Here is a 16,601-nt window from a genome sequence, read left to right on the forward strand (position 1 = left end):
TCACACATGGACCTCTTCTGGTTATTTCTAGTAGTGCAGCCTGGTCCCGTCAGTGTGTGAAGTTGAGTGTTATGATCTCTGGGTTTCCTCCAGGTGGTGAATCAGGTGCCAGTCAAGACGTTTGCCAGTCCAGTCTTCAGCTCGCTGCTCGATGTTTTTCTGTCTTGTGCTGTATTTTTCGCCCTGACCGTTGCCTGCTTCCTGTATCCCCTTGTCACCATGGAGACGCCCCTGGCAACCACACTGGGTCTGGCGATCACAGCCGCTCTGCTGGAGATGGTCTCTCTCGTTTTGTCTTTTCGGTGAGCTGGATCTTGTTTTCCTCCATACTGTTGCATATTTAGTTTAGTAAGTGAGCACTAGATGACGGCAAAACAAATTATTACTCCGACTTATGATTTAGTTAAAAATGTCATTTTGATATGCTTGTTATAATTAAACTAATTATTTAAATGATTTAAATGAATAATTTACATTTATAATAACTGAACAGGGAAATGTAATGCAAATCTTGTAAATGCCTCAATCCACAAAGCATTTAATAAATATTCCTCTGCTTTCACAAACAAACCAGGCTATACTTTTTTATTGCTTTTTTTATTTATACAGAATACAATTGTGTAAAACTGTAATGTACTGATGGTTTAGAGGTTATTTATTAACATAAAACAAACAACATTTTCGTTAGGTGAAAGAAACGGAAATTATACTTTTTTTTAATTATGTTTTTATTGTAATATGTTTCTTTTAATATATACCATATATTCAATGGCTGATTTTGTATATTTATATGTACATTTTTATTTTTACAATTACTTTTACAGTCATCTTGCGCTAAATTCATGCGAATAATTGAAAATAATGTTAATTCAGATTTTAAAAAAAATTATATATATATTTTTTTAATGATTTACGTTTTTAAAATGATCTAACGGTGAACTTGTCTTGTGCAAACTTAATGTGAATCTTCAAAAAACACTGTTCATTTAAATCATTTATATAAAGTGAAATCTAATTTCAAAATCTGTATCCTTTTTTCATAGTGGACATTTAAAATGTTATAATACCGAAAGTCACTTGCAGGATTTTGAAGGACATAAGCAAAATGGTGTCTAACATGTAATATTAGTGGTTTATCTATCAGTTATCAAGTGGATATAATGGTTTTGTCTCCGTCTTTCTCCTGCAGCATGGTGTTTTGTCAGGATGATGTACAGAACTGCACTCGGTCTCTGTTAAAGCTGGTGTCTGGCTGGCTCCCGCGTCATGTGATCGGGGCTGTGCTCGTGTCACTTCCTGCTGTGTCCGTCTTCTCCCACCTGGCTTATAGCATGCAGCTGCCCATCCAGGTAATCTAATAATAATAATAATAATAATAATAATAATATACTCTATAATATGACTTGTAGAACTGTACATAGTATCTACAGAGATTGTTTGAACGTGTGCTCTTTTTTTTTTTCCTGGTTCTGTAGGTGCCCATGTTCCTGTGCTGTGCTCTTATTATTGCTATTATCCAGTACTGTAACTTCTGCCAGCTGAGTTTCTGGATGCGCTCTGCTCTGGCCACTGTAGCTGGTCTGTCTTTACTCATCCTGCTCTACAGCGCCACCACCATGCCCAGGTCGGACATCCTCAGCTTGCTCAGCGATTTCACTTCTCGTTATAAACCTAGTGTATTCATTTGAGGAAAACGCACTCTAGGGCCATCCAAGATGTAGAAGAGTTTGTTGTTTCTTCGTTAAAGATTTGGAGAAATTTAACATCAAATTATTTCCTCAGCAATGAATCCTCTGCAGTGAATGGGTGCCGTCAGAATGAGAGTCCAAACAACTGATATAAACATCACAATAATTCCACTCCCTACTCCAGCCCACTATTAAATTTCTTGTAAAGTGAAAAGCTCCATATTTGTAAGAAATGAATCCATCATTTTAATTGAAATTTTCGCTACTGGCTAAAATCTTTTTTTGTGTGTGTAAGTTCTCATCTGAATTCAGGATAAAAATATGCACAGATCAAGCTCTGTTTTGCAAGTGAAAACAGATGCAAACAAATATTGTGATACTTTTATCAACTGTTTGGACTTTCTGATGACATTCTGACGGCACTCATTCACTGCAGGAGATCTGCTGGTAAGCATACGATTGTAAATGGAGTAAATTTATCAGAAATTCTTGTAATGAAGAAATAAACTCGGCTTAGATGTCCTTAGAGTCAGTTTTTATTTTCAGCTGAACTATTATTTAAAATAAGTGCATTCACTATAGTTTTAGAACATTGTAAAGATTTGTGTGGGTTTTTTTTGGACTATTTATGATGGTACATGTCCACTGATAGCGGTGCTTACGAATTCCATCCAATACCACCCAAAACAACAAAAGTGTGTCTGTAAAAGTCATCAAATAAAGCAGTTAAACCCACAATCCCCCACATAAACCTGCCATTCAGCTTCTGTAAGGAGAATTGCCCGCTCATCTCCAGTGGACATGTATGGTTGCTGCAGAGTACTATTTATTTACGAATTGAACTGTCTTCTTTTTGCAGTGCCACTGACAGATTTCCAACATCTGGGTGAGTTGTTGTGAAAATATAATGCCCTTAATAAAATCAGGTTGTTTAATTTGCATTATTAGTATTGCTCAAACTAAAAGGGGCCATATTGGCGTTATTAATATTGCTTAAACTAAAACACCCTTTAATCGTTGACATGAAATCAATTTTATATTGTATGCTATCTAGTAAAAATTTGTTGTTACTTGAAATGAGCGAAATAATCTGCCAGTGGGCTAAGCAAAGTCTTGTTTTTCTGTTTGAAATAGGATTTTGTTTAAAAATTTTGCTTGTTCTAAGCAAGTCGCTTAATTTTGAGGAGATAAAATCCTTAAAGTTTTTTTTTTTTTTTTTTTTACATCTTGACTAGAAAAGCATTTTTATTATTTTTTTTAACTGCTACTTGATAAAGACAAGGTGACAAGTCCACATGCCACAGTACCATCAATGGTTTAAGACTTAACACCAGCAATAAATGGTGCTCAGAAATACTATTTCACTATAATAAATCTCTTTCTCTTGGTTTCAGGAACATGAGTAACCAGAGTGCCGAAGTAGATCAGTCCAGTGTGCCCAAAGCGCTCGACCTACTCGTCCCAGAGACTGTGCTCTCCTTCTTCCTCCTGCTGCTGCTGGTCTGGTTCCTCAACCGGGAATTTGAGGTCAGCTACCGTCTGCATTACCATGGAAATGTGGAGGCTGACAAGCATCGCATCAAGATCCAGACCATGCGAGATCAAGCAGACTGGCTGCTGCGTAACATCATCCCCATCCATGTTGCCGAGCAGTTAAAGGTGAACCAGAGTTACTCTAAAAATCACGACAATGTCGGGGTCATATTTGCAAGTATCGTCAACTTCAGCGAATTCTACGAAGAGAGCTACGAGGGTGGGAAAGAATGCTACCGAGTCCTTAACGAACTCATCGGAGACTTCGACGAACTTTTGCGCAAGCCTGCGTTTTCGAATGTAGAGAAGATTAAAACCATTGGCGCCACCTACATGGCGGCGTCTGGATTAAACGGGCAGCAGTGTGAAGAGCAGCCGGATCCACACGCCCACCTACGTGCCCTCTTTGACTTCGCCCTTGAAATGATGCGCGTGGTGGATGATTTTAACAAGAACATGCTGGGTTTCAAGTTCAAGCTGAGAATTGGCTTCAACCACGGGCCCTTGACTGCCGGCGTCATCGGCACTACCAAGCTGCTTTACGACATATGGGGCGATACGGTCAACATCGCTAGCCGCATGGACAGCACGGGAGTGGAGTGCCGCTTACAGGTTAGCGAAGAGAGCCACTGTGTGCTCAGCAGAATGAACTACGCCTTCGATTATCGTGGCACTGTAAACGTGAAAGGAAAAGGGCAGATGAGGACTTACTTGTATCCCCAAACAAATGAAGGCAGATCGGGGTCCACTCAAAACCTGGAACAAGGCCAGGTGGACAGTGCCATCGGGCATTTAGAGCCCAACACACTCGCCAATACAACAACTACAACAACATCTGCTGCACCACTAAACCCTCCCTGCACCTCTCCCAAGGTTGCCTCTATCAGTGTGCCTCAGGGCTCTGTATTAGGCCCATCTCAGATTACAGAGAAGTTGCACCGAGACACTAAGGGCAACTCTCCTGCCCCTGAGCTCAACGAAAAGGATTACGAGAGTCCTTACAAAGCGCCATCGCTAAGTGGTACACAGCCTCCCTCGATAACACAACTGTACGCGCCTCTAGCCAGACCAGAGACACCTTTACAAGCAGAGGAAGATGAAGACGCAGATGAGCGTACAAAGCTCAGGGCAGTGGAGTGATTCAGATTTCCTCCTTACCTCGGCTGACCTTCTTCAAGAGCCAATCCCAGATCATTTTCAGGCTCTGCTTCCTTCAAGGGGCTTTTCCGACCACAACTGTTGGAGTTCCATTGAGCAGCATTAGCCTGTATAGGGCATATGTGTTGATAACGTGACCTAAATAGAAAAATGTGCGCGCTAAGCATCTGCTGTGTGGATCACAGTGTAGCACAGAGGGGGGAAATGGATGGAGTTAATATTTCTGATGTTCTCCGATTTGTTTTTGTTGTTGTTGTTGTTGTTTATAAAGTGCCTTTACAATATGTAAGATCTGTCAAATGAACAAATGAAAGGGATGTTTGAACAAATATATCGGCATGGCTTTTTGAAAAGACGTGGAAAGTGAAAAATGCTGTTTTTTTTTTTTTTTTTGGTAATGTATTCCACCTCTAATGGCGTATTATTTTGTTCATTTATTTCAGTATTTTCTTTTCCTCTCTCTTTGATACAAAGTGATCAAAAAGAAGCCAGTTGCTAATTAAATGACAGGATTATGTTTTTAAGTTATTGTAATGAATATACAGCTCTGCCACGTCGACGGTCACCTATACACCGATGAAATAAAACCAAAGACGACAAGGGTAGATGGATAAAGATGGGCTTCCGGCACTTCTTTCCACAACGCCCATATTAATATCACGTGTATCTGGCAACAAACAATGTAGCTTTTATAAAAGAAAGTCAAAGTGGCTCATGCAAAATAGCACCCTACATTCATAAAATGAGGAAAAACAGCCTTATTTGTCTGAATCGCAATCAAGAAAGATGGAAGAAAGCATGCTGTGCGCTCTCTCCCCTTCATTAGAGGACACAAGGGCTGGTGATTGTAGTGCATTCGGAAATTCAGAGTATGTTTGTTGAAACTGTTTGGTTTTTTTTTCGCATAAAATTTAGCCCCACAATTTAACGTTTCTCATAGACCGAGGGAACATTTTACGAAATGAAATAAATCAAATTTTTCAGCACGCCGCATACAATATTTAAAGAATCTTACGAGCGCCACTGTGGTTTCTTCTCCTAAATGTATCCAGTAAACTCCAGCCAGCGAAGCCTTCCAACGAAGTGTTCAGTCGAACAGATTGTGTAGCTGAATTGTTTATCAGTGCATTTTAATTCATTTCATTCAGTGCCTCAGATCTTCCTATCGGAATCAGTTTTTCACTGTGATCGTGCCAGCAGAGCCTGAGGTGGTATCGCCAATTCGCCATAGTTTCATTGATCTCCGTGGGCTTGTGATACCAGTTCGCTCCATGGCCTTGTAGAAGGTTCTTGTGCTGCCATAAGTTGGCGAGCGGCTTGCAATTTTATGCTTATTTCTGCCTAATTATAATTTTTTTTGAATATCAGATTTTTTTGAGCGTGTCAATTCTGTTTTGATAGCAGCTCCTCGAATTTTCAGTAGTTGTGCAGAGATCTGATTCTCTTTGCTTTTCGTTATAATCGTTTCGAGAATAATCTGCAGTATCTCCTGCGACGCGTCTTACATTTCAATCATCAATCAAGCAAAGCGATTTTAGTTTCTCCTTCTTTAGGATCTGCGTCTTTTGCCGTCGTGTTTAACGAATAAGCTGAGGTTTGAGGACAGATTTCTTTCTTTATTTCTGTTTACAGAGCAGTCTTTGGTTTGTTCTCAAAAATGGGAAAAAAAAAAAAATCCAGTGCCTTTTTAGTCTCTCTTTTCCCCCTCAGCTGTAACGCCACATTTCTTCAGAGTCAGAATATCAGGATGCAGCTTTCGGGACACCTACAATATTATGTTATTGTATTATATTATTATTTCCTCTTTGATGTGAATTATAATTCCAGCCTTTTTTTTTTTTTTTTTTAAATGTACACTGTGTATCTTTAAATGGAACTTTTCGGGATGGAAAAGGGATTCGATTTAGCTGTTAATTGTTTTATGGTGCACTGCTTTCCAGCCGACACATTCACCTTTGTGTTATCGCATCACTCCATTGGCTAAAGAAGCCCAGTGCTGACAGTATTGAATTATGATTAATTGTGCATAATGTATGTGGTCGTGTATTAAATGCATTCGTATTTATTGGGGCTGTGCATGAATCGGTGTACAGCCACACAGAGCCTATTATCAAAAGGGCATATTTATGAAAGGGAGCCACTTAAAGCAAGGAGAAGTGGGTTTTCGCGCCCAGTTTCACCTAATGTAACAAGCACCTAAGGCCTAACTCTTGCAAAGTGCCTCAGATTGAGTTCTACTAAAGTTTTACGATATTTTAAATATTAATGAATTTGATCTTGTTCTGCGTGCGATTGTTCCCATTTTTTTTATTTTCCTTCACCACTGCCTGCATTCTTGGAGCTTGGAGTTTTGAAATCCAAGAATTTATTTTCTATGTTGTTTATTTTATTTTATTTTTTTTGCCATTTTCACTGCTTCACAGTTTTGGTTTTGTATAGAATTGAACACATTTTAATTGGGTTAGATCTATTTGAGTGCAAATCTAAAAACCAATTTGTTTTGGTGCTCGAGTGTTGAAGACGTGCCCTTGAATTTGACTTCACATGCCTTTTATTAACTGTGTATTAATTATTTTTGTGCCGTATATGGGAATTTGTGTATACCAAAGAATTTTAATAGTGTGGGCAGAAGCTGCAAGACAGAGTTGTGGAATGTGGGCAATATATTGTTATTGTTGATTAGATTTTTTTTTTTTTATTATTATTATTTTTTTTTCAGCAGCACATGTTCTTCAATAATTTGTTCTTATGCACATGAGACACAGCGGGTATTGATTTATTAGCCGTTATATTCAGGCAAAAAACATAATCTGTATACATTTGCACAGTGCACTCACTTTGTATGTACATATCATGTAATGTTTTATTTGATTTTTATGTTTTAAAATTGACAATACATGTGCATGTGCCAGATTTCGAGAGTAGAGAAACAATGAAAAGATACCGGAAGTGGTGTGTGTCTGTTTTATGTGTGGAAGAGGTCATTTGTAAATTATTACTTATTAATCGATACTTTCATTAAGATGAGAGATGTGCAAATTGGTGAAGGAATATAATTTAAGACGAGAAAAAAAGTTTTCAATAGGAAGGAATGATCAAAATATATAAAAATGTATCTTTCGTATTTACGATTAACACTTTCTTGTTTAAACGCAAACTATAATGGTTAATATATTTGCCAAATAATAGGTATAAAATATTAAAATATATTTTTTTTAAAGTTTTATATATTTTAAAGTTAATATAATGTGCACTGTTACTCAATTAGTTTTTGTAAAAAAATAAAATAAAATAAAAAAAGTAAATTTAATGTAAAACTATTTATCCGTTTTAAAGACTATTTGTGGTCCTCCGGCGCCTCACGCGGCCGCTTCGCGCGCTGACGGCAGGTTTGACGTAGGGCGTGATTGCGCTCGCGCTCCCCCTCCCCCTCGGCTCCGTCTATCTGGAAAAAGAAAAAAAAAACTTTTTGTATCGAAGGAATCAACAGCCGCCATCTTGTCTCGGCTCGGAATCAGGATTTCGATAGAGCACTATTTTTTATTTTTGGACGCGGAGCATCCGAATCGAGGTTTGACGACACCGTTCGGCGGAAAATGACACCTTTGTATCGCCGCGAAGGAATTTTTGGCGAAAAATCCTGGATTTAATCGGCGTTCGTCGGCCGCAAAACCCTCGTATATCTGATTTCCCCTTCAGAGCGGCGCTTGCGTCCGTATTTCGCTCCGAGCGGTTATTGTTTACCGGACGCTTTTGGAGGACAGACAGCGCCGAGGGGACTGTTTTGCAAAAATATCTCATTTTTATGCAACCGTGCATTTTTACACGGAGCCAGACGGTTTTTGCACGGAAAATGGATCGCGTGCCGTTGCAATATTAACGACGCTCGCGCGCGAGGACTCCTGCGGATATTTTAATTGGGATTTAACGTTGAATTCGCGGAAAGGAGGCGTTTTCTCTCTGTAATATAACGATGATAATGTGGGTGTTGGGTGTTGGATTATCATGGGGTGAATGGTGGTGGCGACGCGGGGCGCTGTTGCTGCTTTTTTGAGAAAATCCTCCGCCGAGCCGCTCCACACTCCCCACGTCTTTCAAAAAGTAAGGTAACATCTGTTTTTTCGGACGAAAGGATCCTTCGCTTTGAATTTTATCCCTCCACCCCCCCGCGACATTCGGCCGGAAGCTCGTTTTAATCGCGATGGCTGAAAATGTGCTGGAAGGTGGCCCTCCAAGCGCGAAGCGAGCGAAGCTGACAGCACCTGCTCCAGACGCTCCAGGTAAAAGTCCGGCAGGCCTGATCCCAAACCTGCTAAATACTCTTCCGATCAACTCTTACGAAGCACTGCAACACACACACACGCACGCACGCATTCACACGCCAGCTGTCAAACGAGTCCAGAAACGGTGCATCTCAAAATGAAGTCGTTCGGTCGCCCTCGTGCCGTTCAAAACTCGTTTGACAGTAAAGCAGAAACGAGCTTTCAATGCACGTCTTTACATACACCGAAAGTCAGGGCCGGCTGACGCTTATTTTAGTTTTTACAGACTGGAGGAGAGCAAATAACAACCTAATGTTTATTTTTCAAACTTTTGTGCATGTAAACGCACAACTAAGAGGCCCGGATGACATTTTTATAGCTTATTGCATCAGGCAGCCCATCATCGCGTTCGTCCTTCGGGGTGCTTTCAGATCAGCACGTGGAAAGAGCTCCAGCCGAAAGCGACGGATCCCCCCTCGCTCCATCCCCCTCCGAGCGTGTCCCGGGACGCTGTCCGAAAGTGAAAGTTTTCGCGCGTGGTCGCTATGATACGGTCGCGAACGCGCGCGGGGTCGGCGCTTACTGGGAAGTTCGCGCGTTACGGCGCTTCGCCTTTTTTTTTATCGATGCAAAGAGTGCGACGCGGTTAGACGCTGGCTTCTTTAAAATGCCATTCAAAAACAGTTGATCTCGCGCAGAGCGAGTCCATTCGTATCGGTTTTCCAGAAAAGGCGTTTTTGTTTTGCGGTCGCCCTTTCGTGGACGCCGCTGTTGAGGTCACGTGACCGATAAAGTCGAAAAATGACTTGAGTGCGCTTATATTTAGTGTGCGCTATGCTAAATAGTGAAACCCCATGGCTGGCCACTTGCAAACCAGCGCTTTGCGAGCTCAGTTTGTCTTAAACCAAGCACCCCTGCTTTTTGTGCATCAGTGGGATGGGTTTTGCTCAAACTGTGAAGATAAACCCGATCCAGGTATCCAGAGACCTGGGGATGAACCCTCTGTGAGCTTTCTTGTCAATCGTTTGCATTGACTGGTTCAACCTGTGCTGTCCGGTTAGAAGACTAGTTTGCTATACTAGCTTTCAAAATTGTTACTTTTAGGCCCGTTTGACGCGTCACCTCAGTTGTCTCGAACCACATATGTGGCTGTAGCGGCCATGATGCTGTAGGCCGAGATTAGCATCATGTGTGCGACCACTGGTGCCCAAACGTGTTAAAAACTCTGCGCTTATAGGCTGCACAAATTTCAGCATCCGTTTACGGTAATCGGCGTCTGATTATCTATGTCTGCAGGCAGCTAGAGCGTTTGTGTGTAGTGCTTGCTGGACCGGCACGAGCTTCGGCATCCATCTTGCCTACCTGCGTTCAGATTATATTGCTCGGCGATATCATTATTTTGACAGGTGAAGTGTGTAATTTGTTTCAGGAGGCGTTTTCCCGCCAGCAAGCCAAGCGATTCCAGTTGCATTTGGACTTTTAAGCGGTGCGGGCACAAACGTGGTGTTTGTTTTGAGGAATAGTAAAGATCCAGCTCTTGAAAACCCGTCGTCATATTGTGCAGCTTATATTTCGTCAATGCATGTTGTTCTTCGGGGGCAAGATTACGATTTTGCATTCTGAAAGACGTTTATGTCAGCCCTTAAACGTAGCGCTCGACTCCGATTTTGTGTCGCGATCAAAAATGTGCCCAGTAACTGTTCAAAAACGGAGGAAAGCTTTGATGACAATGTCGCTGAAGATACAGCGCGTATCCTGTAGTTGTTGTTTCAGCCATGTTGACGCATCTCGATAGAAATGCTTCATAAAGATGTCAGGTTTTTTAGAGCAAATATTTAGTAACTATTGAGTTTTAGCCTCGATTGACAAAAATAACACGCTTGTTTGATTGAGGAGATAGTCATAGTCGCACGTTTCCATGCTTTACAGCCGGATGAGGTTTTTCCAGTTGACAAGATCCACACCGGCACTACCGGTCTAATTGAAATTAAAACATTTTTGGTGTTTACATAGGAATATGAACAGACGACTCGCATTATAAATACACAAGTCCCGCTCAGTGGTGTGAAAGGTTCTAATGGGGATTTAAAAAATGACTTTCAAAACGTTTGCAATCTCGGAAGTTATTGCAAATTCAGACAATTGGCACATTATTTGCAGCAAGATGAAAAAAAATCTGCACAATTTATTTATTTATTTTTTCACTAAATTGAGTATTAATACCGTTAAGGCTCACTGAAATTTTCGTCCAAAATTTTAGCTTGTAAAAATATAAATGCGACCTTGTGTTGCGTCGGTCACGTTTACATTCTGCCTCCGAAACTTTCGTTCGCCATAAAAAAAAAAGTTTGCGTTTTCACACCTGTAGCAAGCATTTTGAAAGAAAAGCGTGACGCGTATCGTAAAAAAATAAAAATAAATAAAAAATAAATCTTATGGAAAAATCAGACTCTGCGTACAAGGTTCTTTACTGTCATTTACACTAGACTTATAAAATACAAAGTGGTTATTGGTCAGTTTTTCTTGAACATTAATCGAAAAAATACAGCAAAACTTTTTTTTTGGTGTTTTTATTGGCGACACTTCACTTAGCGTCCTGTGTTCTGCTGTTTGCGTTGTGAAAGTTTAAGAAATTTCACTTTTAAAATCACCATTGACATGCACGAAACACACCTTTGGCCTCTTGCAATTTTTTTTCCTGTGTTTTGACGTCGCTTATCTAGACTTTTAAAAATGCATTTCAAACTCTTTGCGTTTTGGCTGTTTTATAAGAAGTTACCAATCTGCCAAAAATGCGAGCCGTCTTAGACCGGTTTGAGTGTTTCCTCTAAACTGATTAGTCAAATAGTGAGGAATCCGCTTAAAGAGCAACATCCCTAACACTCCCAACAGTCAGCTGAAAACTTGGACTTGTGTTAGTTAAGTCTCCTGTGTGCTTGAGTGCTGCACACCAGAGATCAGACACCATGCAGATCAACGAATATAGCCATAGATCTTGATGTGCGTGATTTAATGTTTACATGGCCGAGGGTGATTTGTTATGATAATCACAAACTACTGTAATATAAGAAATAATACAAAAAATGCTCTGAAAGGAGAATTAAATATTTAGCAACTTAATTTATTATGAGAGGTTATTTATTGGGTTTTTGGTTTCCCGTCAACCTTTCTGTTGGGTGAATTATTTTTAAGAGTTTATCTTTAGCGGCGTGCTTAATTTTAAACAGAATTTAGATGAATGGGAGATGCATAAATACATGAAAGATGAATTTAGATACATAAATCTTTAACGATGATGTTGTGTGGACATAACAGTTAGCCTGAAGCGTTAAATCAGATCCATTCTTTCCTGAATTCTGTTTTATTTTTTTTTCCAAAATTCAGATCATGCACGTTTAAACATAAATAACACGTTTATTTGAGTTGGACGGCCTTACTTGGTCTATTCATTTAAAATGTGCCCATTTTCGTGAGATTTCTGCTTGTACAAAGTTTTTCTAAAAGGGTTTCTTGATTCTCATGCTGCACAATTAACTGCAGAAATAATAGGCAAGTTGTTAAAGTGACTAAATTATTAAAAATGAAAAGTGTGTCTTACACTTTATGAATAAGGAGCACGCGCTACAAAAACGGTAGCTTCTGCCAAAAATTAGGGTTGCAAAGAGGCGGAAAATTTCTAGCAAGTTTCTGGAAACTTTGAAGGATTTTCTGAATTTTCCACTTTGCAAACCAAGTAAAAAATGACTTACTGTAGCCTACACTGTGCAATTAATTTTTTTTCTTGCATCATTTAGCTATGTAAAGATAACTTGTTCTATTTGTAGCTATTAACTCCACGAAACGGCACGGAGTAGTGTTTATGTACGTGAACGTGAACGTACCAATAGTGTTGAAGGGTTATATCTAGGCCTGCTCAGAGCCTGACGTGTTCCCCATCTTTGCATATTCGTTTATGGATCTGGCGGGCGACTTTCTGGCTACCAATACAACTGTTGCGTCGCAAGCTGAATCTTTACAGATTTTCCCTACAATTATTTCAGAAAATGTGGAAAAAGAGTGTCGATTCCATTTGGACTTTGTTATAACGAGATGGCTGAAAATGGCTTCTCAAATGGCTGTCGTTTGAAGCTCAATATGCCGTTCGGGTCTGTTATGGGCTTTTTGCGTGCTTTTGATGACTGAGGTGCCGTAGTCCCTTGCAGGGTGACAGATGGACTAGAACGTTCCTTTTCTTAAATGAAAGCTCTTTAAAAGCCATCGGCCGGCCGAACTGTTGCGTTACGGAAGTCGTGCAGAGTCAGGAGGGCTGGAGATATTTCTCTGGTGTAATTCTGGCATGGCACACCAGCTCTGTGGGGTCATTTAGTGGCGTTTTAGTCTGAAAGCGCAGACCTGGATCGTCTCAGTAGTGATAACACATCACAGCACAGTCAGACCAAATGAAATCCACTGTCTTTAGAGAAAACACACTCAGAAGCCAAACACAGCATGGATTTTTGTGTGTGCGTGTGACTAAGACCACAGAGAGATTTAGTCATTTTTCTGTTACATGAAAACTTCCATATTTTTGGTTAGTTGTTTGTTGGAAGTACTAGTTGCTTTTCAGGAGCTGTGATGCAGAATCGTCCTTCTGTCTTCTTAGAAACCATGGCGTTTAGAAGCTTTTATTAAGAATTAAGTCTTTTATAGATACAGTTCATGGTCAGGTCTGCTAATAAAACTACTTTATTTTGTGCAAAAGTTTTAGAACCTTCATAAGCAAAAGCGCTGTAAAAATGAGATTTTCTTCAAACTTGCTGAAAGTCAGCTCGATAACTTTTTTAGAAGAGTAACTTTTGTTTTTTGTTTTTGTTGTTTTTTGAACTTAACTTTTGTTTTAGAGAATGGTTTAGCATCCCAACATCTAAATGTTTGCTTGGCTTTATTTTTTTACGCACCGTTTAATTATTTGTTTAAAAAAAAAAAAAAAAAAAAAAAAAAGGCCAAGTCTGTTCATGCTAAAAATGTTAAATATTTTTAATATTTGGATTAATTATAGAAAAAAATGAGTATAGAAAAACACTTAAATTTAATTTATATGAAAGTAGTAAAAAAAATCTTGCTTGACATGTATGCTATTTTTTAAAAAATATTTTTTATTTCAGCAAAAAACAAAAACTTCTTCGTCTCTGAAATAAACGCTCTGCGAGCAGCTACATCAAGTGACCCTTTTCTTTGTAAAAAGCATCTCGAAAACCAACGCAGGGATTTAGAGACAATGCCGTGTTTGTGAACTGGGATGAAAGCAGGAAACATGACACTTTTACAAGACGGGATTCAGCCCAATAAAAACTTTTAGTGGTAAGCCATGTGACCAAACCAGCCCCGTGTTAACCTTCCACGGCGGTGCCAAGAGTTCCCTCCGTCTCTCTTTCCACTCCGCCGCTGTCTATCAGCAGCAGGTCTGGCCTAAACAGCCTTGTGAAACCTGAAGCCGGTCTGCCGCTCGGAGCCGGCACATGCTCGCCGTCTTTTGTGTGCAAACACTCATAAACCCGAGAAGGATTCATAGGGATATATCATCTGGATCTTCAAATCCTGGTTCACGCTTTGTTGTTCTGGTGTTCAAAAGATTTTATTATCTTAATTTGAACTTCTTGATATCGGTTTTGAAAAAGTTTTTAAATGCACCTCAGCGTTTGCTAAGCCACATTTCACCACGTCACTGCAGAGTTTAAGAGAGTTCATCATAATTTAATACATTGCAATAATGCATTTTATGCATGAAATATATTTTATAATACGGATGCTATCTGCAGAGCAGTTTGAGGTTGAGCAGTTTAAAATGTATACATTTGTAAGCTTCCATGCATGACAGCTAAATGTAATTCTGTAATATTTCTTCATTACCTTTCAAAAGTTTGATATTTGGTGTAGTTTTTAGTTCTCTCGTGTTCACCAAGGCTGAGTTTATTTGCTCAAAAGTACAGTGAAATCATTCTAATTTGAAATAGCCGGTTGTCAAGGTGTCAGTTGTTAATGTTATTAACATGAACGAACAACAAATAATACGTTCATTGCAGCATTGATTCATATTTGTTAATATTAGTTCATTAAAATACAATCATTCATTGTTAGTCCACATTAGACACAACATTTTAATAATGCAATAGTAAATGCTGAAACTAACATTAAGATTAATAAATGCTGTAGAAGTTAACTAATGAACCTTATTGTAAAATGTTACCAAAATATTTTAATTTTATTATGTAATTTTTAGCATAGTTCATCCAGTCTTCTGTGTCACATGACCCCTCGGATATCATTGTCACCCTATGCTGAAATGTTATCATAATTAAAAATTGATTTTAGATTATTGTGTTTATGCCTAGTGTTTTTGGATGTGAGCATATTACACATTCTTTCTTCAAAAATTCTGATATTTGATGCTCGGGATACATTCCACGGAATTTCAAAACCTCAGACGAGCAGCATTTATTTGAAATGGAAATCTTTTGTAACGTTATAACCCCCGGTTTCACAAAACCAGGCTTAAAGGCCCCCCCCCCCGATATACTTCAAACTAAATCGAAGAACAAACCGAACGCATGACATAATTGCGAACAAAATCAGGCCAAAGCGAAGTTCGTTTTTGTGTTCAGTTCGAATCGTCTCTCTTCTCGTTCGTTTATCATTCAGCTGAGGTCCATCTCCAAGCCACTATATGGGTAGCTGAGCTCACACAGATATCTCCGCACCTGTACAACCGCTCGCGGAGAGACTTTAAGAGTTCAGCGAAAGCAATTCATTCTTACAAAGAAATTACAATGAAGCTTGGAGTTATCAGGACACAAGTTTTCCAAAGCCACGAGAAGAGTGAAGGGAAAGATAGCAAGCAAATAAATATTACACCATGCTGCTGCTGCTGTCGTCGTCGTCGTTCTTTCAAAGCGAATTAAAAAGGTACGCTATATGCTGTTTAAAAAGGGTCTGAGAGTTCTCAGATTCCATCAGAAATATCTGAATTTTTTGTTCTGAAGAGGAGCGAAAAGGTTTAATTGATTAATTGATAGCCTCGGCGGCAGCGTCTCTCTCTACGCGTCACTTCCTGTCAAGCTATGATCTGTCTTATCAAAATGAAAGGCAAGACATCAAAAAAATCCCAAAAAACGTTTTCCCCCAACATTTTCAACACTTATTTTAAGATTAAAACGTGATTTATTGAGCAACCGAAGGATAGCTGAGCTGAAAGTCTCGGTTCGTGTGTATCCATTGCTATCCCATCCGAGTAAAACCCCAGGCGAGGTGCACCTGTCCCAGCTCAGACGACCCGCTATCATTCAGACGCTGTGAACGACAGCTGTGGTCTGCTCGCCGCGCGGAGATGCTATTAATAGCCCCCCGCCGGAGCCACTGTTACGAGCTTCGGCCCAACGGCGGAGGAGCAAAAATCTGGCTCCCTGTTGGGACTCGAGACTCCCAAGGTGCTTCCGAACGCGTGTGCGACGCTTTGCATTTTGGCTCGGCTCCGAGCGCGGAGAGGGAGCGGGACGTTGGCTCTAGACAGCTGAGCGTGTAAGCGGGGAGTCGCACGAGACTGGCTCCGTGATGTGGGTAGTTAAACGGGGAAGAGAAAGAAAAGGGATGATCCCCGCTCCTGCCTCCCTCGTGTTTAACACCTGCTGCGTCTGGCAGCGTGTCTGTGTTTACTCTCGAACCGGCGCGACCTCAGAGCTACCCGTGCTGCATCTCAATCAGATTGACACCGATGCTCTGGGAAATACCTCGCCAAAGTTGACCGGGTTTTCAGAGCCGCTTTCGGAATGGGCAGCTAGCGTGTGAAGTGCCACGTAGAATGTATTGCATTTTATGTTAAAGACAAAAATATATACATCGTGTGAAACAGGATATGGAAAATATTACAGTGTTACTGTCGTTTGACCACGCTGGCCCACTTGGAAGTTTTCTAAAAATAGTATGT

At 40.0% G+C, this 16,601-nt stretch overlaps 2 protein-coding genes across 2 annotated transcripts in view; both read left to right on the forward strand.

Annotated features, from left to right (window-relative positions):
• adcy9 (adenylate cyclase 9) overlaps window positions 1-7,322 on the forward strand; it is a 26,787-nt gene extending 19,465 nt beyond the window's left edge. Inside the window, exons 6-10 of the mRNA XM_043223132.1 lie at window positions 94-302; window positions 1,190-1,349; window positions 1,476-1,624; window positions 2,548-2,574; window positions 3,083-7,322. Of these exons, the coding sequence (XP_043079067.1) occupies window positions 94-302; window positions 1,190-1,349; window positions 1,476-1,624; window positions 2,548-2,574; window positions 3,083-4,361 (1,824 nt within the window). The 3' untranslated portion in view covers window positions 4,362-7,322. The remainder of the gene's footprint in view (window positions 1-93; window positions 303-1,189; window positions 1,350-1,475; window positions 1,625-2,547; window positions 2,575-3,082) is intronic.
• A 549-nt stretch (window positions 7,323-7,871) lies between these two features.
• crebbpa (CREB binding protein a) overlaps window positions 7,872-16,601 on the forward strand; it is a 39,056-nt gene continuing 30,326 nt past the window's right edge. Inside the window, 1 exon segment of the mRNA XM_043223131.1 lies at window positions 7,872-8,659. Coding sequence (XP_043079066.1) covers window positions 8,581-8,659 — 79 coding nt within the window. The 5' untranslated portion in view covers window positions 7,872-8,580.

This window comes from Puntigrus tetrazona, chromosome 22, assembly GCF_018831695.1.
Source record: "Puntigrus tetrazona isolate hp1 chromosome 22, ASM1883169v1, whole genome shotgun sequence".
Lineage (NCBI taxonomy): Eukaryota > Metazoa > Chordata > Actinopteri > Cypriniformes > Cyprinidae > Puntigrus > Puntigrus tetrazona.